Here is a 25,494-nt window from a genome sequence, read left to right as displayed (position 1 = left end):
TTTACAAGAAAGAAAATGACATAGAGTTGTGGATGACAAGTTAAGGGACAGAAGACCAGGCTCCTCTAGCTGTATCTGTACTGTATTGCTTACTCTGATGCAGGACAATGCCTTGATCAGGGATATGGGATAAAATTTTACCTCTTACTGTTTTGCTCATTTGTTGATGAGCACATAGAAAATATTTTATGCTCTCTCTGTAGGTTGAATATTAACAGTCACACAGTACATAAAAATAATAATAGTAAATTTTATTTGTGGAGCTAACCTTGAAAGGCCTTAGAAATTCAAAGGGTGGTTTCAGCCACATCTAAAGAGAGTTATTCATCAATGTTGTAAAACGGTATACTTGACTTTTTTTTTTTTTAACTTATTTTATTTTTTCTACAATAGAGACAGATAGCTTTTGGCTAGTGGCATCAGGCAAGTTGTCACAGCACTGTCTTTCCTGGGAGTCTTTGGGACGGAGCCTGGGCTGTGTTCTGGAGTCTCAGCTACAGGGATTTTATAAGAAACAAAAGATGAAATGTAAACAGAGCAATGTATAAACAAATACCCAAGAGACTAAAATCTTCTTTCAAACTAAAGCATTTGCAGCCGAAGAGCATTGTACCAATTAGCAGGCTCTTAATTAAATTGCTTGTTTGATTTGCATCCAAATTATAATTTGGATGTTATGTAGGCTTTGATACCTTTTCATTAACTGTTCCTTTTGAAAAAGTAAAAATAAAAATCTATTTTTCACTGTGTGTTTCAGAGGCCTGTGGCATCACAAGGTGGAAAGGTCAATCATTTTTGTATCCATTTAAAGTCCATTATTGGTAGGCCACTACAACCTATCAAGCAACTCTCTTATTTTTCCAGTCAGTGATTCAGGAATCTATACCTCTGTGCAGATAAATGGGATTTCATGGGCTTCTAAACTTCTTGCTTTATTGAAAAGCAGAATATTAACTGCTCCACTGACCAGCTGTCCATTAAAAACACTGGATATTTTTAGAAAATTGTTTGCCAATCAAATCCTACCCACATCTGTAGAGAGCCTTTTCAGTTTGTTTGTTTTATAAGCAAATGCTACAGCTGCTTTACCACCTCCATTGAAATATTCCCATTTACCTTCTCTCCATGTCTCTGTCTGTGTCTCGGGGCATTTTGAGGTATTGTAAGGAGCGCAGCGTGTTAGCTGGAATTGTAAACCCGAGCTTTAACAAGTCCATTTGGTGCTAGTTCTTGCTGGTCTATGGGGCCCCCTGCTTTATTTGCTGTTCGGTGAAATTAGTGCTTTGCGTTTTTTGCTGTTCCCAGGGCCTAAATGGGTTCTGTTAGCCCTCAAGACTGCAGGCCAGGCTCTAGGTGATTAGAAACCTCGACACCTGGCTAATAACTGGCTGGGCTTTGGGAGATGCATCCTGGCAAGGTGTGCAAGGGCAGACGCAGGGAGCTCGTCGCTCTGGGCTTGCGAGCAGGCTCTGTCCCTTGGTGGCCACCGAACACTTTAACCCATTGCTGCTAGCAAAGGGAGAGTGCCGCTACTTGTGCCCTTCATATCCAGTGCCGCTACTGGGAAAATCCCAACTTCCGACCCCGTAGACTTCAATGTTAGTGACAGGAATGTCTCCAGGCTTAATACAGATCTTTCAGCCCCACTTTCATTCCCAGGTGAGTGCCTCAGGTGAGACGCTACGAATCAGATCATCAAATGTACCCATTTCTTTAAAATTAACTAGATTTGCTTCATTCTTCAGTGAAACAGATCCTTCAGGTCTGGTGTCAGGTGCTGGCAAGCTGAGTTTTCAGGGAGGCTAGCAGGTGCCCGTTGCCTCTCAGGGTGATGTTGCTTGGTTTGGCTCGGTGTTTCCTCTGGGACTGTTGCTTTTTGATCAGAACTGCCAAGTGATCCAGTCTTCTCTGTATTTCGAAGCCATAGAAACCAAGAGAGAAGATACTCTCCAGGTGCAAAGTTTTTATGATTAAATGGTTTCACCTCTTTGTCTTTTGTTTTGCCATTTCATTTTAATGAATATTTTATAGAGATTACTTTTTTATAAGGCAAGAATGTTAAGGCCTGGTTCGGCTTTTATGTCAGTGCAATGCCAACATTGTCACCTTATTTTACCTCATCAGATCAGAATCTGTTTTGCAGACTGAAGTGGACTCTTGGTTTAAAATAATTCTGCATTTTGTGGGTATATTGGAAAAAGGTGCTGAGAAAGTGGCGTCATCTAAAATTTTTCTCCCTCCCCTGCTTCACCCTTGATGACTTCTCTCCTCTTCACTGCAGGGCATTGATTTCTGTCCTGGGCAGAATGTCTCTGGAGTGACAACACATACACAGGAGGAGCACACTACCCTGCCGCTGCTTTTCCACCTGGGGAGGGACCCTGGAGAGAAGTACCCGTTAAGGTGAGCCGGTTAAGGAAGATGTGAAAACTCGCAGCACTGTCAGTGTGTGCTTTATGTAATTCATTTGCCTTGGTAGTTGTTTCTTGCAGTCTGCTTGAAAACTGTCCCAGAAAGCCGTTACTGGTGAGAGTAGTAAAAAGGAAGGAACAAACCTTCATTTTCAAATGATCATGTTAAATGGATGTGCATGTCCATGGCTCAGTCTGGTCATTCTTGTTCTGTGTCCTATCGCTCCGACGGAGGAGGCAAAACACACTTTTGGACATGACAGGACTGAGTGCAGGACAGCCACGGAATAAAGCAGTGGTGCTGGTTAGCGTGTGCATGAGAGCTGTGATTCTGTGTATGTTTTGGGGCTAGGGAAGAAACATCTAGTGATCTTTGCGTACTCTGTGGTGTTTTTCCTCTGTGCATTGGAATCTGTGGAAGGCAAACACGGTAACCTTCCAATGTCCTAGCCCCTGCTAAAGGAGCTTCTCCAGAGGGTCTCTAGCAAGAGGACTTTCTGCCCAATCCTGTTTCATCCTTGGACTCTCCTGGCTCTCTGAATCCATTTTCCTAAAGCCTACTATTGTAATATTTATCTACGGCACACAACATGCCCTGAGAGATTTCTGTAAGGATTTATGTAGTCATCAGCCAGCACAGCCCACATATAAACCTGCCACCTCCAAAAAAGCTCCCAGGATGTCCCAACCTCCCTCTCTCCTTCCTTCTACTGATTGAGTTTTACCCCGCGGCAAAACTGGCTGCAAAAGAGGGCATGCAGCCTCAACCCTCACCAGTGGCTCCGACTCAGAGAATGGGGAAATAAATAAAGAGAAAACTAGTTCTACTGTGACCGTCTGCGCAGAAATGGTTTTGTGCAGCAGTTTTAACAGAGAGATGTTTTCTGAGCTGACAGGACTGCAATTACTCAACTGTTTTAAATAATTGAGTGGATACACTCACTCCATGACTTTCAAAAGAACTGAGCCTGTGCTGTCCAGTAAGTGTTTTCACTAGAAAGAGAAGGGGAGGAAAAATATTTTCACTTCTCTCTCACTTAACAGACGAGCACCCTAGAGGTGCATTACACAGTGTATAAAGCTCTTCACAAGCCCAGCATGTTCGCTCTCGCTTTCTATTGCATTTCAGCACTAATGAATAAAGCAAATCTGCAGCTTCTGTATTTTAAATTCAGCTTAGTGAAACTACGCTACTGGGTTGGGATTCCAGATGAGACTAGTTCAGTTTAACAGATATTTTATCTTAGGAAGTTGAGTGGATAGAAATGACCTCTCTTCCCAAAAATCAAACAAATGGGTAGTATTAAGCGAACTGTAGTGTGCCTACTGTTTGTGTTTCCTCTGAATTTGAGGGAGAAGAGCTCTTCCCTAAGAGGTGTTTGCAGGACACCTGCTTCCCTGTTATTTAGATGTTCCTTACCACCACCATGGATTTAGCATTGAAATAAATCCCAGCGTTACATCTGCAATCGTTTCTCATATGGTTCCATTGATTTTTGGACACTGACAAGCTGTTGCTTTGATTGAATTTTATGGCAAGATTATGACATGATTATGGAAAGCCGTGATGTTGTTTAATATGCAGACCCTAATAGAAAGCCTCTTTTCAGTAAATGAATCTTCCTTTCTGCAGCACGTTCTGTTGCTATTGTCTCCTCTCTGGTCACAATGGAAAACTCATGGGAAGTGGGTCTCCTATATCGAATGTGGTAATTAAATTATACTCATTTGCGGAGCTGTTACTGTTGTGTATTTTTATTTAGCTTAATTATCCCCCTTGGCAGACAGCCTGTTGGGAGTCCCGACACTAATGTTTCTCAGAAGGGAATCCAGCATTCTCCTCTAAGCGTGCATCTGTCTGTCCGTACATGCTGGGTGTGCTCGTATCGCTTGTGTTCCAGCCTGAGGTTTGTGTGTGTGTTCACAATCCATGTTGGCCATGCTTCGCTGTTCATCCTCCTGCAGCCCTGGAGGAACAGGGTGTATCATATCACTCTTTCACCAGCTTGGCTCCTCTGGTGCATCGTTATGTTGCCAAAGCATTTGGAAAAATTTGCGTTGCACCCCTAATTTATTCATATCTTTCCCTCTTTTATGTAATTTACTTTTACCACTTTGCTTTGTTAAATCTGTACTGGATTTTATAATTTTTTTTCTGCTGCTGTGAAGGAGCAGCATGGCACACCGATGCCCTGTTCTCTCTGCCTGCTTTTGCTCATTTTTTATTTCATTTATTCCGTATTTTAGTCCAGCTTTTTCTTCTCCCTAAAATAATCTGTCGTATCTCTTGATTTGCATTAGTTTGGAGTGGAGTCACTCGCAAAACCACCGGTAAGAGGTTTCATTGCTGTGTGTGAAGTCCAGGCATCACACACACCTGCAGAGAGATTTCCTGCTTATATATTTGGACTCCTTCTAGGATCCTAGGGGATCTCGGAGCCAACGCATCCTAGAAGTCAGTCAGCTCAGTCAACTGCAGCGACACTCTTGACTTGCAGGGTGCTTATGCTCAGGCAGTCTCATCTGAAATGTCTTTGGGTCAGGACGCCGTGCACACATGGTACTGCATGACACTGAGACTTTTCTCAGGGCTATGATTTGAGTTGATCTCGTAACGTGGGGATTAGCCTTTTCAGTCTTCGTTGGAGAACTGGCTGCTAAAGGGGTCACTGAAGATGCAAGTCCTTCAAGATCTAGGGACAGCACGTAAAGTTTTCAGTTCTCTGGGTTTCATGGTGAAACAGGACAAGTCCTTCCTCTTCCTGACGCAGTTCACTGGATTTCCTGGAGCCTGCCTGCAAACAATATCAGCAAAAGCTTACCTCCCACAGGAGCACTTTTCATGCAGTGGAAAAACTGGTCAGGCAATTACAGGCAGGTCCTGTCGTCATGTTGAGGACACCTCTGGCAGTTCTGAGCCATATGGCACCCTGCACGTTCCCCTTCATGTAAGGCTGTGCATGCATCCCTCCGCATGTCTGACTCTTAGGAACAGACCCTCCCAACAGGGCTGTGACTGCTTCTTCCTGCTGTCGCCCCTCTGGTTTTGGCTGGACCCTCTCCTGCACCACAGCCTCTGCCAAGGGACACAGTTGTGTTTACCCCTTCGCCTTGAAAGGTAATTACTGATGTTTCTCAGACTGGACTGGAACTTCAGCCTGGCAATCCAATTGCCTCACAGACTTTGCGTTTTGTTAGCTGGGATTCATAGCAGTGCCAAATACATGTTATGAGTTCTCATGCTGCCTGAGCTTGCCCAGGTGATGGCATATTTACATCACCGCATCAACAGACAAGATGGAGCAAGATCCCTGTCCTGTAGTTGACCTTCAGGACTGACATGCTTAACGTTAGCATCGGATACATTCACTACCAAGCTCTTATCTCCCTCTCTCCTGGAAAGAGGAGGACTCTCCTGAGAACTGCAGGACTCTGGGATCCCAGCATTGAGAGAAGGTTGGCACCATAGGAGAAGCTTGATATTTATATGGCTGCAGAATGAGGTAGGGCATGAACATGCCTGCAGGTACTGACGAGGCAAAATTGGCATCTGGAGAGGTGCTTGTAATAAGAACACCTGCAATACCAGGGTATATATATGGGCGATATATTTCAAAGAAGTGTGGTTACTGGTAAATAATCTTTCTTTTGGTTGCCAAAAATGGTAATGTAACTGTATTTGAATAAGTAAGAGTTACCTCATTATCTGGTCCTTGTGTAGTGAGAAATGAACCGTTTGTATCTTTGGTCATCCAAGAGCTTGACTGGGTCTGTGTAGGCTGTGGGATAGAAGAGAGATTTTTTTTTTTTTTTTATAGCTCTCAACTTTAAAATATAAATTAAGATTGTGCGTTAGGCAGCACACAAAGCAGAAGCACTTCTCTGAGTCTACGCAGTATTTTTTCCTCCCTAGATGCAATCACTAGGGGGTTTTGCTTCGTATAAAGACACTCGAACAGTGGGTTGCCCTTGTTATCAAATTTATGAGACTGTAGAACGAAAAGATCTGATATAGGTCTTTTTCTTTACTAAATCCTGTTATGTTTGGGGTATTGTATGCCCGCTAAGTACCACATAGGGAACTTGTTTCTCCATTCAGACCATATGTGACAGATTCAGTGAAATTATCTGTTGATAACATCTTCACAACCCATTGTCAGTTTTATTACGCAAGTCACACATTACTGTTTATACACGCCTTCACTAAAATACTTCGTTGCCAGTCAGGAAGAACACAAGTAATAATATATAGCAAAAGCTGGCACAGCTTAAAATACAGTTAACAAAATACCTAATGCAGACTGAAGTAGAAAGACTGTTTTGAGTCAGACTCTAAAGCTGCAAAAAGAATTTATAACAGAAATCTCTGAAATTCTGTCAGTTTGAGCCAGAGGTGCAAAGCTTTAATAAGTAAGTACAGCGTGCTCGCGCCTTGTTGATACTCCAGGTTAGCAGCGACTTCTGCTTTGAGCGATTAGCCTCTGTTCAAAACTGAGTTTACTAAATTCTGAACGTCAAAATACCTGTGTTTTACTTAGGGCAATAGATTTTACTATTATGGATAAAATGGAAGTGATAAGGCTTGGTTGATGAACATAATGATTTTCGAACACATTAATTAACAAGAGAGCTCACAAGTGCCTATTTTGAGCAGATGGAAAATCCGGAAAACCATCAGAGAGGTAATTGCACTGGTTACGAAGCCAGAAAAGAAGGTAAGAAGCTCCTGAAGGGAAGCTAAAGGGGAAAGGATCTGATAGAAAAGTTGCCAGTCTCACCTTACTCATCAGGGCAGAAGCCTCTCTGTGGGGAAAAGAGAGAAGGTGCAAAATGAGGAAAAAAAATGTGTATAACAAAGAGCCAGAATCTTGCCCAGGGGAGATGCTGACTCCTCATCTTCTTGAAAAAGAAGGAAATGGTACCAGCTGCATTGCAGGGACGAATTAGCTGCTGCCACAGGAGAGGTGGCATTGAGGAACACTAAAACTGTGGAAACGGTGGAAAGCTATAGATAAAGAGCCTCAGCGATGCCAGTAAAAAACATCCCGAGCCCCCATGCAGGGGCTGGACACAGAAAGGCTGTCAGAAGTGTGCAAGTCAGGCGTGACAGCCGGTAGGCAGCCAGCTCTTGGAGGGAAGAAGGATGAAGAAAAGTACATCTGTGGAGGACAGTCATTAGCCTGGGGACTAAGAATGGATGGAAACTAGTCTCAATCGATAGCTGCTCTTTCCCCAGACCAGGATCAGTGCTTTGCATTGTGGCACCCCATCTGATCAACTTCTGCTTAATCGTGGCAGACCCGCAGCCTGCAGGTGTTTTGAGGAGTAACTGTCTAGACTAGAGTCATACTGTAGAAAAAGGAATATTGGAAGTAAAAAGCCATATGAACCAGTTTTGTAAATGCAAAATGCAGTTTGAAACGGACATATTCAGGGACAGGTCCAGGCAGTGCTACAGCCTCAGAGAGCAGCCTGAAGGATGTGTTGCTTAAATTACAATTCAGAAATACCACTGGAGCAACTAGCAGGAGGATCAGATGGATAGTCATTATTTGTTGGCGCCTGTTCAAGCAGAGACTAAGGCTTTACGTAGTCACTCTTCCTTTATCCCCTCTGCCATTTCCATGCTGTGGTCACTCCCAACGAAATCCAGCAGAAAGGCCGGATTCTGGAAGCCGGGGAGTTACAACTTCTATGAAAATAGGTCACCAGGTAGAGGATCAGCACGATGACATCTCCTTGCTGTAAGGAAGGCTGTGGACACCATTAGAGAATCCACACAGGTGAGAGGCATCATCAGTACTCCAAGTACTCATGTGTCTAACTGGCCACGTGCCCCGCATCGGGTATTTGCATCTGCTGGACCAGAGAGGTGAATTGGGGTGGCAGCAGCCCAGCATTCTTCCATTTGATTCCTTTTTTGTTTTCCTTCGGCTGTGTGGACCTTTCCAGTAATTGCAAGTTGCCATGTTGCAGCAGCAGAGCCCCAAACCTGTTGTCTGCCTCATGTATTGCGCAGACTTTAAATTGCAAATGAACTTGATAATAGCAGAGAGGAACTGAGGAAGACTGAATAACAGGACAAGATCAAGACTTGGATACTACATTGCTGAGCAGCCTCACAGCACTGATAACAGATAAAATCAAATTACCTGAATCTGGGCGTATTTAACAATTAAAAATAATGTTTTTAATTAAAATAATTCCAATGGAGAAGGAAGTAAAATATACTTCCTTCATTAGCCAAGTTTTATGCTCTTCCCATAACTTCATGTGCGTCTGGTAAAGCATGCTGTAAATCTGAAAGCATCTATTAAGAGTCCACTGTCAGGTTTCTATGAAGCGCACTATATATAATACCCATTTTGTTACATTCCTCTCAATAATAACATGGTCCTGTCACTCCCAGGATAGACATACTGCGCTGTGCCCATACATGAATCATCAGGACGAGCTATAAACCATCGAGATCTAGATTTTTAAAAATGCTGAAAATGCTCTTTTATTTGCTCCGGTTCTGATCTATTTGAGGGTGTATTTATGATGGTAGAGAATCGCTTTCTCCCCCTCCGTACAGCTCAGGATGCTGGCGAACCTGGAGGTGAAAGACTGACGGCTGCAGGATGAAACCGGAGCTCTAACACCAAAAGCAGCGTGTGAGACAAACCTTCCTTCTTCCAAACCTGAATTTCAGTGTAGGGCATGGTGGGGTTAATAGCAGAGCAGGTTACAGTGGAGTTGTGTTTGGCGAGGGAGGAGACGGGAACAGATTGCCAAGGCACAATTACACTAAATGAAGGAACCACAGGCCACACCTGTGCCTGGGACCCTGCGCTCGCAATCCAGCCCTGATTGGATCTCCAGAGACTTCCCGGAGGTAAAGTGTCAATTAGTGTAATGACCCTGGACTTTGTCCACTCCGTTCTCTCATTCTGAGCGTGGAATAATTTCATGTACGCTGGGGGATCTCTTTTAGCAAACTCCTCACAACACCACCTGCTCACCCTCTCATTCTTCCAGTGCTATTCCCAGCTCTCCTTCTGCAGGATTGTTGAACTAGAATGCAAAATGCAGCATGCCCTGGAGGCAGCGAGGTCTGGATCTTCATGCAGACAACAATGCCCAAACACCTGTATAGATAATATCGTCTTTTTTTTTTTTTTGGAACAAAGAATGTAGCAAACCCTGCCCTTGCAGCACAGTCCTGCACACGCATTCAGGGAAATGATGGGACTCCGTGTAAGAGTAAGAGATGTTCCCAGCTCCATTAACAACTCAGACTGATTACCATGAAGTAATTATCCCCGTCTTACATACAGATTAAAGGCACTCTTCTCTTGCGGATTTTGTCTCAAAATGCCCTTCTTGCATAGGGCTGGAGACAGTTTTAACCCTGTGTATGCAGTCAGTAAATGCTTTAGAAATTGCTGCATGGGTATTGGATCTTGGCACGCATTGTGCAGCTAAACAGGTCTGTCTGAGCAACACCTGAGCTCATCAGAGCGAGGAACGGGGATCTCCATGGGGCCAAGACAGGAAAACCAACCCCCCAAACTGGCACAGCTTTGCCTCTGCGTGACTCCAGTTTCACGTCAATGCCAGCCGCAGGGCTGGTGCCATCCTGCCGGCACTGCAGTCCCCTGCTATCCATGGAGGCTTGATACAGGTCTGGATGAAGAAGATAGTTCGTGTGTTTAACTGAGGAATCTGAAGACGATCTGTGATGATCTTCAAGTATTGAATGACACCTTACAGCCCTCGGGTCTGTCGCTGTCGTGTACTTCAACACAAGGAAGACAGCTGCAATCGGATATGTTTTAAGCTAGTGTCAACAGGTTTAGCCAGCTTAAGAGTATGTTAAGCCCTACTGAGACAAGGTTTATAGGTTAGCGGTTTGACTCGGAGCATAATCTATACATGTTCTTTAGCTTTAGCCAGCTTTGTGCTTATGTGAGAAGTGCGAGTCTTTTATATGCGCCAAGCCGTTTCTAGCATGCTTTGGGGGAGTCATTCAGCCTATGCTAAATGCTGAAATAATCTAAAAGTGTAGAAGCTGCAGGGGAGAGCAGTTCAAAAACACCAGGAGCTGAGGTTAGGCCAACATTTCCTGTCACTGCTGAGCTAGCTGAAAACGCCAGGAGTGTCCTGAACATGGGAATTAAAGCGAGACAATGATTTGAGTGACTCGAGCCTACTTTGTTACGCTGCGGCATTCATATGTTTTAGGCTGCTAATGAGCAACAATGCCATGGATAAATGCAGTAGTTAAGATTATAGCAAAAAGATTTTTTTTTCACTGCAACCGGACTGGCATATTTGGAGCAAAAAGCAGCAGTCATGACAACGTATTGTTTATCTTTCATCCAGACCACAGCTGTGTTTTCCACTGGTTTGTCCAGATTATAGCTAATTTGGAATCCTATGTATGAAAAGCCGTTTCGATGGATGAAATTGGGCTATCTCTTTAGCACTTAAATATTTGCAAAGATGCTGTGGAGCTTAATTAGTTAGCAGCAACATTTTATCGTATGGGTCCACTTCCAAAAGAAGATCTTGAATGCTGGAGAGATGACACAAGTATGGGACAGAAATAAACACATTAGTTACAAGAGCAGCAGTAGGAGGCATTAAGTGATTTGATATCTAAAGTATCTGTTACACTTTAACAATTGATTAAAATATGTATTAATTCATATTAATCCTCAATATGAGGATCTTAATAAAGTGTGATTAGCTCGAGTTTGGAAGGGCTTTCAAATCCTGGCACAATAGGTGCATTAGAAATCTAAACCGCTGAAATACACGTGTCTCGCTAAACTGCATTTCATCTCCACTTCCATCACTAGAGTACATAGGATTTAAAATGTTTCTGGCTCCCCTGTTTCATCCAGTCTCCAGCTCACAACGTGCTGTGTGCATCCCTGGTACTCGCCTGCAGTTCTAGGCAGACTTCCTCGGTGTGTTTATCTGTGAAGCCTTTTCTCTCCACGAGCAGGCTCTCCTGTGCTCGCTGTCCTCTGCGTGTCAACACAGGTTAGCTTTAAACCCTCTCTGCCTCTTTTAAAAATCTGTTTTAATTTTTTTTTTTTTTTCAAGCATGCTGCCAGACTGGCAATCCTTTGCCGCTTGAAATGCGACCAGAGAGCTTCCAGATAAAATCTCACCAAGCTGAAATGCCATTGTGCCACTGGGATGCAGCACTGGCTGAGCCAAGTGATTGCTGCCTTGAGTGTCCTCATCAGGGTGTGAGTCAGAGATGGTCTTTAGCAGCTCCCAAACTTCTGCCTGTCCCACAGTTTTTGGCAAAGTCTTTGGGGCAGTGCTCACAGCTGACTGCTGTGAGAGCTACGGTGGGATGTGTGGGGAGAGGTGCAAGCAAATTTGGGAGCTTTACAAGAATAGTCTGAATTTCAGGGTGGTCCAAACAGATCACGCAGCAGGTCCTAGTGATAGCCTCTCCGCCAGGATACAGCTAGCTGGGTGTGAGAGCAACCGATTAGTTTGCTGGAGCTTGTCATTTCAAATTCCCTTCCGGTTCTCTATCAGCAAAGCTCAGGCCCATCCCCACAATCGGCTTCTCTCTGGATGGTTGCCGAGATGTGATATTTATAGGGTTTACTGGAAACTGTTGGCACATTACTGGGCTTCGAAATGTGATTGTTTTTCAAAGAAGGAAATTAGCTGGAGTGTGGGGCTGGTGGCCAGCTTGGACTGTAAGCAAAGGGAGCCTGAGGTCAGGACCAAACTGCATTGTTTCTTTTATCTTCAGAAGCAATTTGCCGCTCTCTGTTTTTTAAGTGACTCTTAATGTGATGGACAAAATGAGATCATTGGGTAGTAATCCTCCATTTTAGAAATACTTGAAGTATTAGTGAAATACACCCTGAACGACTTAAACAAGTACCTACTGGAGTAATCAGATGGATAAAAATCTGGTAATTTATAACCCTGTATGAGCACTTGGAGCATGACAGATGGGTCCCAGCTTGGAATAATAAAGCTGTAATGGAAGAATGTAGATGGGGCAGAACCCCGGGGTGGATGTTGTGAAATGGAGGAGGTATTCTTGTCTTGGACAAGTCGCTTCTATTCTTCTTCTCCTCCATCTTCCTGTTTGCATAATATTAGTTCATCTTACTTGGTGATTGTGAAGTGTTACTAGCCAACGGTTGTATTTGAAACCCTTAGCTTGAGAACACTCTTGAAAAACAAAGTATTGACATTACCTTTGTTTCCCCACTATAAACGCCTCTGCGTGATGCACGTGTTACAGAAAAGCACATGAAAGAGTGGAGGATGAACACACAGAGAGTTGGGTGACCTCCTGGGTGACACATTGGAAGGATCGCCTCAGCAAACTTGTTTGTCTATAACATGTCTGGCAAGGTGTTTGTCCTGTGTCTAGGACGTCTCCCTTGGTACTAGTTTAAGGCACAGCTTGAGGACAACCCCAGAAGCACCCTTCTTTGTACGTGGCACCTTTGCCAACAAGATCCCCCTTGGGAATCAACATGACCTTGCAGCGTATCTGCCTGACTACAAAGCGACACATTTGGAGCCACTGGGACTAGCAGTTTTCAAAGCGGAAGCCCCATGCTGAGAGATGATCCGCCAGGAGCCATATACTTCTTTGCTGGGGAGGGCAGGCCATCTGCTGTCCTTGCTGCCCTAAGCAGAGCATCTCAGACCCGTGGCCTCCAGGCCCAGCCAGGCTGGACTCTGTCAGCCCAGATGTTTATTCCCCTATGGACCTGTGGGCAATTAGTGTCAACTGCATGTTTACATACTCTTCTCTTTTGCTATGGCCCAGGAAAAGTCTTCTGACCTAGCTTAGTGATGTGGATGCTGTAATGATGCTGTGTATGAAGCCCCACTAATAACATCTGTATTTTTTTCACGTTCCAGTTTTGCCAGCGATGAATACCAAAGGGCTATGGAGCAAATATCTGTCGTTGTCCAGCAGCACAAAGTGACCATGGTGCCAGGGGAGCCACAGCTTAATGTGTGCGACAAGGCTGTCATGGTGAGTGGTTAAAGCATAAATACTTTTGAGAATTCTTAACTGAACATATATTTTGCAAAGGCTTAAAAATGTCATCTAATGCTGGGAAGGGATGGAGACGAGTTCCACGCTCACCCGTTTGAAGGGCTGTCTGATTGTTCCATGGGGGGGTGTTTGTTACCTGTGGAATACAGTGGCATAGGAAGGCTCTTACAAAGTGAGTGGGGTTATGTCTCCCAACGTGCTGTGATAAACTCCGTGGCTTCCTTCCTTAGAGATACGGCAGTATCTACAGGTGTAGATCCTTCTTCTCCTTTCTAATCCTCTTCTACAAATCTCAAAACTCCTCTGTGTTTTGAGTGGTGGGACTGGAACAGTGGCTCTTTTTCAGTGATCTTGGGTCTTGCTCGGTCTCCTCCAATTCCTCCCATGCCTGACTTTGCCAAAGTCTTTATGGTGAAACATGACGAACATTTTCAATTCTGTTTCCTGATTCAAATTCCATGTCGGAAAGTTACAGTTTGGCTTCCCTGTCAAATGCCACTTGGTTTGTTGAGAACCTGGGAAAGAAACTGGATAGTTTGAAGGAGGTAAGGTAGTCAGATGGCAAGAGTTTGTGTAGTCTAAGGGGATGTGCCTGTAGACTGGCACAAAATAGTAACAGGCAAAATCTTTTTGATGCTGAAGTAATCTGAAACAAACAGTCAGTACCTGCTGTTTAGGGTCTATCTCCAGACAGACAGAAAAGTACAAAATATGGAGCTGTGTCTCCTTAGTAAGAAGGCAAAGATCTTTTTTAGCTTTGTCACATCTTTGTATTTTTGGATGTTAAGTAGGAAAAACATTTGAAGGACCATTGTTTCTGTGTTGTTTTCTTTCCTTATTCAACTTTTCCCTTAATAAACACTGTTCTGTGCTCCTCTGGGACCTTTTGGGTTCAGGCATTCTCCCCAGTGCCTGGTTGCTGCCAGAGACCTTCACTGAAAAGGCATTTCTTCTGTGCTAATTCCAACTTCAAAACTGGTTCATAAAGTGTAGGCATACTCCCCTGTTCTGCAGCTACCCTGGTGCAGTGTGTTTAGGTGCTGTGAAAACATCTGGTGTCCCTGCTTGTCAACACCTGGTGTCTCTGTGTTGCATAATGGAAAAAGTGCTGAACTGGATGTCCTGTACTTCATCCTGTACCCCAGCCCTCTCCTTGGGGCTATTGAAAGTCAGTCTTCTTCCCAAGCATGCCTTGTTCTAGCTCAGTTGGGTAGAAGTTTTGCAAACCACAGGCTGCCACGTCTGCTTTGGCTATGGCAATGTTCAGGGCTTGGCCCAGGCCAGTTATGCCTGCCTAGTCTATAAGCAGAGGCAGCTAATGACCGCTCCGATGCTCGGCCAACATCAAACCAGACCAATCAGGCAGTCTGGGGCAGAAAGCCCTCCTTGGTGCGCTGAGTGGTATTCTAATCCCAGGAGAAATATTCCAATCCCGGCAGGGAACTTTTTTACATTGTGAGTTTTCTAGTCTATGTAAACTTCTAACAGCTAGTTACATGGTCACAAAACCAAAATAAACAGGCACTAAATTATTGCCTTTTGAGACCAGAGGTGAAGATAACCAAATCTTTTCAGAGTGAAATTATTGCTGGAGTTGATTGGGCCCAAAATCTATCTTTGGATGATGCTGGGAGATAAATATCACAGTCCAATGCTGTCTTCTAAATTCTGCCACCATTTATTTAATATGGGCATTTAATATCCTTTCTGGGACAGAGGAGAAGAATTGTCTTTACTTATCCGTGAGCAAAGCAGATGGATCGTTTTGTAGCTACTGCAGTCTTGGGATTGATGTTGGGCTTGATGATCTTAAAGGTTTTTTCCAACCAAAACGATTCTATGATGTAAGCGTAGCAGCATCAGCCCTCCTGAGCCGGGGAAGTGTTTACTGGCCCATCTGTGGTGTATCCCACCAGCAGTGTAGATGAAGCTCCTGTGGAGCCAGTTCTGCTGTGTTTTCCTCCTGTGGAACTGCAGGAGAAATTGCTCCATGCAGTGGAACCGTGCTGGCTTGACTGCCTGTTTGACTTGCAGTCCACATGGTGTCCCTCAGGGCTCTCAGACCTTACAGCAAGGACCCATGAAGGCTGACTTGGACTGCAAGATTGAAGCAGATAAAATTTGGGGGTTTTGGTTTTGTTTTTTAAAGAACAAACATTTGTTTCTTTGGATCTCTGTTACCTCTGCAGAGTGGTCAAGCATCTGAAATTTCCAGCAGTGGTTGTGCATTTTAAAATTGAGGGACGGATTTAGAAAACAGCATTAATTGTTCTTAAACCGTCTGGAGCCCTTCGTGCAGTGAGGTGCCTTCCGCCAAAGCTCCCCTCTGTGGTCTGCTCCTTCTGCAGAGATAGCTGGTGTCTCACTGCCATCTGTTGTCAGCTGTATGGAATAGAAACCTGCTCTGGCATTTTTTCTGGGGTTAAGCTTTTCTTTTATTCTATAGGAATTTAATTCCAAGAAAACATAAATTGACTTGAAGGATAAAAATAAGTAAAATGAAAGGCAATAGGTCAGAGCTGAACTGACCTTTAATAGGTGAAAGCAGGAATCTTCCATGGATGGGTAGACCTTGAGAGAGGGAGGGACAGAGAATGAACACAAAAGATTTCTGAAGGCAGAATGGGAATTGTAACCTGCCATTCACATTACCGCAGTCCCAAATACTAAGTGACAAAACCCCACGAAATTGAAAAAGTTTTTGTCTGTATTAGTTCCTCCATTAATCCCTTTGGAAGCTGAGGTTTGCAGTGGGTTTCCTTGCTGATGTCTTTTCTCTGTTGTACACATGGTGGAGAAAGGTAGTTCGAGAAACATGGAAACAAGGGAGGCGAATAATTTTGGTCTGCATGCACTGGAGTAGTTGTCTCATAAATGCCTCCTAGTCCATCTGTTCATGAATTCATCCATCAAAATACTCATTAAAATAGCAGCATTCTTATCTCTCTCACACCCTTGGCCTTCTGTTGCTTTTTGCGTATTTCCTCAAGAAAGTGTGTGGATATGTTAGTGCTAAGAATGATAACTGTTTTCTGGATCCCAGGAAAACTGAGGGTTTCACCAAAACCTCATGGTTTGATTGCTCCATACAACTGCAGGAAAGAGAGGAGTGTCATCAGAGTCCCAGCAGACTGCATTTGTACAGGAGAGACCACTGTATTCCAGAAGAGGGAATCATCTGCTGCAGAAGGATTTGTAGTCTTTCCTAAAGCTTTTCTTGAGTAGTGTTTGGAGTTGGGAGGTCGATGAGCCCAGGAGCATCAGCTGCAAGAGTAGTTTCGTTTTTCAAGCAGGACATAAGAGCGTCTTTGTGAGGATCAAAAAGGCATTAGTTTTGGTTAGGGATTAGCAGATACTTGGTATGAATCATCTTTCTGTAAATTTTTTGTTTGTTTTTAACAGAATTGGTCTCCTCCAGGCTGTGAGAAGCTAGGGAAGTGCCTGAAACCACCCAAGTCTGATCCTAAGAAGTGCTTTTGGCCTCATTGATCTTCTCTGCGGCCCTCAAGAGCTACACAGAAAAGCTATAACCAGCCGGACATAGAGTTTACAGTGCATGTCTTCTCATGTTGGCACTCCTGTTTACACAGGAAGGGTGTGATGTACGTATGATATCATCATTTGCTCTTCCAAAAGGGCCAGTGTTTATATTGCTAGTGCTCAGGGTTTAGCCTGTACTCTTCTGTTCTTTTAGTTGTTTCCGTAAATGGTAACTTTTCAGTGAAGACTGTTTCAACTGCAAAAGCTCTCTGGACAGCCACAACTCTGCCATCACCTCAGAAATGCCATGGATGGACCATTCCTCTTGCTCCTTCACCCCAACCTGCTCTCTCAAATCACTGCTCATTCGGATGCCCCAACAGCAGCCATGGGGGACTGTTCAGGAAACTTATGGCCGCCAGAAAACCCTGCCCAAACTGCCCTTGTTTTGTTCGTCTGTGACTTGTTGTTTTAACATTTGATTTCCATTGTGAACTCTTTGGACACCAACTTGTTTTTCCTTTCTTCCTCAACTTGTGAGTACTGGGTGCAGCTGTATGGCCCAGACCGCTGCTGTGCATCACTGGGTGCACACAAGTGCTCCCTCCTTTTCCCAACTAAGGGGCTGGCTCCAGGGAGGAGGACACCCTTGCCTTCCTTACATCCGTAGCTGCAGACATTCCCCAGGTAATGGTATAAAGAAATTTGAAGACGGTGTTCGTGTAAGTATCGCCTTATTGATGGCATGCAGGATATTCTTAGGGCGCTGGAAGTCAGTTGTTCATTTAAGGGGTTTTCTTAATTTCCAAAAATCTGGGTCCAAATATGGTTTAAGTCACGCGTTTAGTCTCATGATCTGGGCCCAGCCAACCGCAGGCTCAGAAATGCCCGTTTACATCAGATGTTAACTCTTGACCCTGTTTCCAGTGTACGCTCTCTGAGGAATTCTCCTTGTGCAAACTTTCCACAGCCTGGGTGTAGCACTTCTCTAAACAGAGTTCACGCTAAATGCCGATCCTTCGCACAATTTCACATTGCAGATTTCTCATCTGCTTTTGAGACTGTTTCACACCCTTCCCCATTGCTAATAAATGTGTCTCGAACAAAACCGAGCTAGAAGCAACCCCAAACGTGCTCTTTGCGCCACCGACAGCTCTACTTAGAGTGGTTTAGGTTGGAAAGGACCTTGAAGATCATCGAGTTCCACCCTTGCAGTGTTTTATACAGTGCACATGCCCTCTCCGCATGGTGTTATGCTGTCTTGGGAAAAATCGAGGTGCTCTGTACCTGTAAACAGCCCTACTTCCTTCCCAAGGAAAGCCTGGGGCTGGCTTGAGATGGGTTGAGAGCTCTGCTTCTGTTGTAACTGCTGTGCTTCTGCCTACAATGGGCTTCTCAACTGCTTGTTCATACCCTCCCTGTAATCCCAAATGCTCTCATTCTCCTCATTCCCGTGGTTTGTGCTACCTGTAATCCCCTCCACAGTAATTCCTACTGTATATCTCATGAAGCTGGATAATCCTATAAGATTGTAATAAGAACAGCACTTGAGTCGGCTCTTACTATTCCTCCTATCAGAAATCGCAGCCAACATTTCATCGGCTGGCAGAGCCTCTGAAACTCACTGTTTGCACATCCGCAAATGGCGTTTGTTTATAGTCCAAATGTCTTAGATGCCTTTTGATGTTTCTAATTGTTCTTCCAGTATATCAAGGCGTTTCCAGTTCATCTATAACATTTCTCCTTGTGGATATCACATAGCGTGGATAGTTCAAGTCTTGAGAAATTCTAATCAGCCTGTTCTTTAGTGATGCTATATGAGAAGGACTGGTAGGAGGACTTGCAGCGGTCATGTGCGTTTGTCAGCACAGGAGACCAAACAAAACCAGTAACCTCCCATTTTCTGGGTCTGGTCCGCCTCTCCTTTAGTGCTTCTGTCACCCAGAATTGTTCGGAGCCCTGCAGTCCACGATTATCAGCAGATAAAGATACCACCAGAGGAGGGAGTCTGTCACTGCAACTCCCTGAAAATCGCTGTCAGCCCTCAAATGGTTATGAACATGTCTGCTGCGAACTGTAACAGCGCTTTGTCTTTCTGCGTCCCGCTTATTAAGAGATCACATCGCAGCTCATCGTCTGAGCACTAGCCCAGACGTGTTTCTCGGTTCTTAGCATTCGCAGTACGCACATCGTGAGCATACTGCATGCCTGCTACCCCGTGTCCCCTGGCTGCCACTTCGTTCTTTACTCTTTCACAGCTTGCAGTTTAGAAGGTACTGCTTTTCACCTGTCTGTGGAACTTGCTTGGACGAGCTGTCCTGTTCTCAGCACACGCGGTGTTTGTCTGGTTACCCAGCACACAAAGTCTTCATTCCGCGTTGAAATGATCTGTCGGTGCATAGATACTGGATGGAAACTTTGCACTAGAAAGCTGGCTGCTATTAGTGAATTGACTTGATGTCTGTTTATTATCTTCTTCGTGTCCATTTATTGTAAAAGATCAAAGCTTAATGTGAAGAAGCTACTGCTTTAAATCTAATTAAGAATAGTAGTTTTACAGCTGGCTGGCTAGGAAGAATTTTAAATCAATGCCTTTCCCAAAGATGTACAGGTTTTAAAGTTGTGAGATGAAGAACTAATGAAGAAAAATAAACTAATTTATCAGAAATGCACTATATGATTTGTCTATGCACACCTGTAAAACAACTGAATAACACCTTGCTTTGGGGACAGTCTCACAGATGCGCCTGCCAGATCATGGGACTGACTTGGATTAAAAATAGCTTGTTTTGTTTTTCCTGTATTATTTTTAACGTGGATCAATTTCCCAGCCCACGCGACTGCCCAAGTACAATTCAGAGGCTGGTGTGGGGCCCAGGGGCGTACGTGGCCTGAGGCTGCGTCTACCAGCACAGCCGCGGGGCCGAGCGCTGCCAGCCTGCAGCGTTAGCGTGGGGCAGCTCAAAACCGCCGATACACGCTTTGGATCACAAAGCAGCCAGCGTGTATTACCATGTCTGCCCTTAATAATTATCCTCAGCCTCTGATCTGAAGTTGGTGCGTGTGATAGTTGCGCAGTTCTGCGAATTGCCCGTACTGGGGCAGGTGTTGGCTTTGCAGCAGCTGCCTGCGGGACCCGCCTGCGGTTGCGTGTGCAATAGCGGTTGACAGAGAAGTGGGTCTGGGGGGGGTTTACCGGCCAGTCGGGGACCTGCAGCAGGGAAGCCGGTTTGTTGATGGCTTCCTTTTTCAAGCTGCGAGACGTAAGAGCTAAAGGAAAGATGATATCTGTCTAAGACTGCTTCTATGTGATGTTCCTTTCTTTATATTTAAATATGTCTGCTAAATGCTAAAAGCTTAATATCTGCTTGGGCAAAGAGTCCAAGGAATTTCCTTCTTGCCTTTAATTTCCAATTAGCTGAGCCTCTCGAGTCTCCCTGCTCTGCCCCTGAGGCTGTGTTATCATCCAGCCCTCCATGCAGAGAAGCTTCTGAAATTGATGTAACTAATAATCGTGGAAAAAGTCCTACTGCATTTACAGTCTATGGCTGCAAAAACGGAGTCTTGATTTAAAATCCTGCAGCGACAAATGGATTATTTCGGTGGCAAATTAGTCTCTGTGGACCAACAATTTTGGGGATCTGAACACTGGAATTGGAAAGCAGAAGATCAATTCCGAACACTTAGAGCCAAGGTTAATGCCCTGCAAACTGTATTGAGTGCGGTGATGAAAGATAACATGCCTCTGCATTTTAAATGGGAAGCCGAGAAACACAGTATTGAAAGTGAAAATGGGCAAGTTCAGAGCGAGAGCGAGCGATACCCGCGTATTCGCTAATAAAACGTTACATGGTGTCTGGGGACTGAGTTTTCAGGCAAGTGCTGAGGATGACAGTGGGCTTTTACTAAAGGAACTGGAACTAATATTGCCGAGAAGGAGGCTGTTGAACTTGGGACGCTCGCTGCCGCGTGGAAGCTGGCGGTTCTCGGTACCTGCCGAATCGAGCTTTTCCCGAACGTGGTGGACAGCTTCCAAAAGCCTCCTGGTTTCGCATAATGCGAAGCAGACGAGATAAGGATCTCCCAAAGATTGGAGAACACTGTTTTTTCCAGTGAGGACATCTTTGCAGTCACCATGTGAAATAATTTCAGCAGCTGAAGAAAGACCTTTGAAGGTGAGAATGGTTTGAATCGGGGCTTTGGAGGGGAAAGCAGTGCTGGGAGGCAGTTTATTGTCTGCAGAGTTGCCAGCAGCCTCCTCAGCACAGCTAGATGAGAAATCTCTCCCCAGGGATCTTGCTGTTGTCCTCAGCACTGGGAAACTTTACAAACTACATGCCGTTTTACTCTCCAAGAGTTACTCTTGAGTGCTTGTTCAGTATCCAAATAACTGTTTTGCAGTTAGAGTGGCTTGTTTTCCGTTTCTCTTAACAGTTATAGTACTTGGAAATAGACTTTTGCTTTTGTTTTCTGATAGTATTTGGTGTGAGTTTTTCATATGTTATCAGAAAGCGACACGGCGGTGCCTCTTGAATTAAACTGTTAGTTTTTAAGAACAGTTTTAAGGGAAGAACGGAAATCTCATTTTTGGTTCTTTTTTTTTCCTGTGGAAACTGGCTATTTTAAACACCAAGAAAAGACTCCATTTGCCTGTTTTCTTTATATCCCCTTCCACCGTTTATAGTTTTGTTGTCGCTCGAAGTCTAGTTTGGATTATATAAATCCTAAATAAAGGTGGATCCCTAGCCAAAAGCCTGTGGTCTCCTAGGAGAGAAAAAAAAAAACCTCTGCCATCCAACTTCTCAAGAGCGCCAGTCTGGCAGCTCTCTATGCCTTTGTCCATCCTGGAGTCACTTAATACCCTTCTGGGCCATATGTAGGTTGGTAGCACGATTCCCATCTGAAAGGGATAGGGGCCGAAAAGCCCGTCGGCCCGTTCGCCAGCAGTGAGGAATGCGTGCCAAATCCATTAGTCCTGGATAGGACTCAAAATCCCCTCCCGGCTCGGCCAGGCTGGCCAGAGGAGAGAGAGGAGTTTTATGTCTTCTGCAAGGGCCTGATCCAACCTGCTGCAGCGGGCAGGAGGTGCTGGGTTTGGCTCTGTGTGAACACGGATGCTGTGGAAGGGCTGAGATGGTTCATGATGCCTTCACCTCTTTTAGGGGGAACAAAGCTCGCCCATTATGCAGTATGGACGCTTCGCTCCCAAGCCCGGGGAGCTGGCTGGAGAACTGCATTTTTCTGCTGTTGAAATAAGATATTTAAAAAAAAAATGGGTTTAAAGTGCATGCGTTTCTAAAGCTGAAATTGAAATGAAACGTTCCAGTGGATTTGAAAGGAAATTTTAGTTCTCATTTCCCCTTGTGGGGTATGTTGAAATTTTGAGCATTTTGTTCCACTTCACACTGAAGTTTTAAAATGCTTAACGGAACAGAAACTTCCATACTCAGCACAGCTCTTCTAATTGCCTGGTTAAGCTGATTAGAGTCAGCTCACAAGCTTTTATACCCCCAGGTTTTACGTCCACAGGTTAATAACATCTCTTGTATCAGGATCTCAAAGCACTTTTAAATCACTGATTACCTCTGTGTACAAAAGAGAGGCAAAGCCAGTGTCCCCCTGCTACAGTACCCTCGGGGGGGCGGAACAGATCCAAGGTGGTGGTTCCTCCACCAGACACAGAACAGCCTTAAACCTCTGCGAGCTGCAAGCGGATGTCAGGACACCTCCTCTGATATTCCAGAGCCGAATGTCCTGTGACATCACATTTGGAAATTAGTCCTAGGAAAGTTCTTTTCAGATGGAAATTGCAGTGGGAGTCGGCACTGTTGTTTGAAAGGTTGAACAATTGCAGGGAAACTAATTTTCTTTGGATGTTAAAAACCAGTCTGTACTGGCCGTTGCAATTCATATCCTTTGAAATGGAGGATTAACGAGGTGAAGTTCTGACAGAGATCTGAGAAATGTTTTTTAAACCCGAGCTGGCATGTGGCATAATTTCTGGCAGCTGAATCATTCGAAGTCTGATTTGGTGTAACCTTTGTGCTCTCCCTGGCGGAACTGATGGTGTCTGAGAGGCCTGATCCTGCATCAGAGGAGGAGATATCACTCCCAGCTGCTTCTTTACTCAGCTGCTGGATGCAAAGGGACCGAAGGGAGCCCTCGGCAGCTCGTCCTGGTGAGGGCTGCTGGTTTGGCTGGGGTTGGTTGGCATGAGGGGCCTGGGAACCTGACTTAGCCTCAGGAAAAATGTGGTAGTGTCTTCTGCTGGTAACGGTGGTGATTGTGTAGGAGGCTCGCAAACAAGAAAAGTGTGGTGAAGACCCCAGCTTACAGATTGTCCATGAGTAAGAGGCAGAAGGCAGGGGTGCCTGGTGTTTGCACTGCAGGCAGGCTGCAGAAGAGCCCTTTCCCAGCTCCTGCTTATTTCCATGGGTAGGCAGATAAATTCCATGACTTCCATCCGCCAGGAAGAAGAGGAGTTGCTGGAATAGCTCATTGTCCATTATCATGGTTGGTTAGGTTACAGGAGAAACCCTTCCAGCTCATCTGAAGGAGCGAAGCCGCTGTTCCAGTGGAAGACTATGTGCTTCGTCGTGTTTGCTTCACTGGAACAGCTGCTAGAGAGGATTTTTCGCGTGCCAAAGAGATAATCTGACTTCAGGGAAGATCTTAGTCTTTAAGGGAATGGTTGTGAAAGCAGGCACACTGACCTCCTGTGCAGGCTGTCTCTGGCAATAGAAAGCTTAACAAGAAAGGGAGCAACCTTTGCGCTGGCCATCAGCTTGTCTCTGTTTGCACCTCAGGCACGCATCCATTAAACAGGTGTCTTTTGCTATCTGTAGATGAATTAGGAAGAAATAGAGCAGTGGCGGATTCAGTGTGCGGCAAATGATTCCCGAGGGTTTGCAGCAAGCACTGGGAACTGTGCAACGCCGCAGGACGTGTCGGCTGCTGGGATGCAGGCAGGAGCGGGTGTCTCGTGACCTGTGCTGTACCTATGAGCCCATCACGGCTAAGTTGGAGAGGAGACCAGCTTCCCCTCCTGTCAGCTGCTCCTCCTGTGTGGCAGCCACTTCTCATAGCTGGAAGGACCCACGATGCTGCTGGGAGTGACGAGTCGCTGTTGGTCCAGCAAGAGTAGGAGGAAGCAGCTCTGCGTTCATTGCTGGGCTGCTGCAGCCCTGCGCACCCAGTCCACGAGGTCCACATCTAATCACTGCAAAATACCTGCTGGCACGCTGTCACATGCCTCCAAGACAGGCCCTAACGGTTGTCCGGAGGGTGTGGAGCTGAGCTGTCCCCGTCGAAGCTATCGGCAGCAAGCACTGAGCTCGGCTGGGGGTGTTTGCATGGCTAGAGCTGCCTTCGTTTTCTGCAGCGGGTTGTACCCAGATGCCTTTGGACCAGGTCCAAGTCATCTTTGCTAATGTAAGGGGAGATCTGTACTCATTCAGCGGTACGTCTCCTGCCCGCAATGGTTTTTTGCGTGGGCAAACGGCTATTCGCCCATCAGGCGATGGGAGATAGGAGCTGTGTGAGAGTGCCCTGACCTGCCGTACGACTAAGTGACACCAGTAGCTGCTGAGCTGTTAGTCCAGGACCGAGGGCGCTCAGGCTGGCTGTGTTATCATCCCCCACGAGTGTAATCCAAACCAACGGATTTAACAAACACAAAATGCAATTCCAGGGGTTCACAAGAGGTGATGGGTGACAGAAAAAGCAGGAAATAGTTTAGGGGGTAGCAGTGTAATCTCTGGGCATGAGACCCCTTTCCAAAGCTGGCTGGGGCAAGGCAGGGTCTCAGGGCTTCCGTGCGCCGAGGAAATACAGCTCTACATGCTGCAGGTACCAAAGCACTCTTCAGAGGGGTGGCTGGGGCTCCATGCAGCGGGGGTGGCCAGGCTCTCTGCACCAGGTTACAGAGCACCTTGCACTGCAGCTGCCAGGGCAGTGTGTATCGAGGTACTGGGGCTCCCTGTTTTGGGGTAGTGGGGCGCTGGGCACAGGGGATACCTGTGCAGCAGGATGCCAGAGCTCCATGCTCCGGGGTAGCCGGGCTCTATGCATGGCGGGCATCGGAGCTCTGTGCACCAGGGTACCAGAGCTCCATGCGCCGGGGTAGCAGGTCTCCATGCACTGGGGGGACCAGCGTTCTGTGTGTTGGGGTACCAGAGCTCCATGCAGCAGGGGGGTGCTGGGGGTCTGTGCCCCAAGGTGCCAGAGCTCTGTGCGCCTGCGGACCGATGCTCCGTGCCCTGGGGTACCAGACCTCCATGCACCGAGGGGATCCGGTCTCTGTGTCCTGGTGTCCTAGAGCTCCGTGCACAGGGGGACTGGGGCTCTGTGCACTGGGGGGGACTGGAGGGGGGGTGTCGGTGCTCCGTGCATGAGGGTGCTAGAGTACCATACACCGGGGAGCCAGGGCTCCACGCACTGGGGGGACCAATGCTCCGTGCCCTGGGGTACCAGACCTCCACGCACCGCGGGGGGACCGATGCTCTGTGCCCTGGGGTACCAGACCTCCATACACCGGGGGGACACCGATGCTCAGTG

The 25,494-nt window shown here is 45.8% G+C and overlaps 2 protein-coding genes across 2 annotated transcripts in view; both read left to right on the top strand.

Annotated features, from left to right (window-relative positions):
• Nucleotides 1-16,947, top strand: part of GALNS (galactosamine (N-acetyl)-6-sulfatase) — a 42,449-nt gene extending 25,502 nt beyond the window's left edge. Inside the window, exons 11-13 of the mRNA XM_009890044.1 lie at nucleotides 2,282-2,403; nucleotides 13,317-13,434; nucleotides 16,861-16,947. Coding sequence (XP_009888346.1) covers nucleotides 2,282-2,403; nucleotides 13,317-13,434; nucleotides 16,861-16,947 — 327 coding nt within the window. The remainder of the gene's footprint in view (nucleotides 1-2,281; nucleotides 2,404-13,316; nucleotides 13,435-16,860) is intronic.
• An 8,237-nt stretch (nucleotides 16,948-25,184) lies between these two features.
• APRT (adenine phosphoribosyltransferase) overlaps nucleotides 25,185-25,494 on the top strand; it is a 3,385-nt gene continuing 3,075 nt past the window's right edge. Inside the window, exon 1 of the mRNA XM_009890053.1 lies at nucleotides 25,185-25,201. Within this exon, the coding sequence (XP_009888355.1) occupies nucleotides 25,185-25,201 (17 nt within the window). The remainder of the gene's footprint in view (nucleotides 25,202-25,494) is intronic.

Source organism: Charadrius vociferus, unplaced genomic scaffold (genome assembly GCF_000708025.1).
Source record: "Charadrius vociferus isolate BGI_N301 unplaced genomic scaffold, ASM70802v2 scaffold1028, whole genome shotgun sequence".
NCBI lineage: Eukaryota > Metazoa > Chordata > Aves > Charadriiformes > Charadriidae > Charadrius > Charadrius vociferus.
This window is presented reverse-complemented; position numbering and strand designations above follow the sequence as displayed.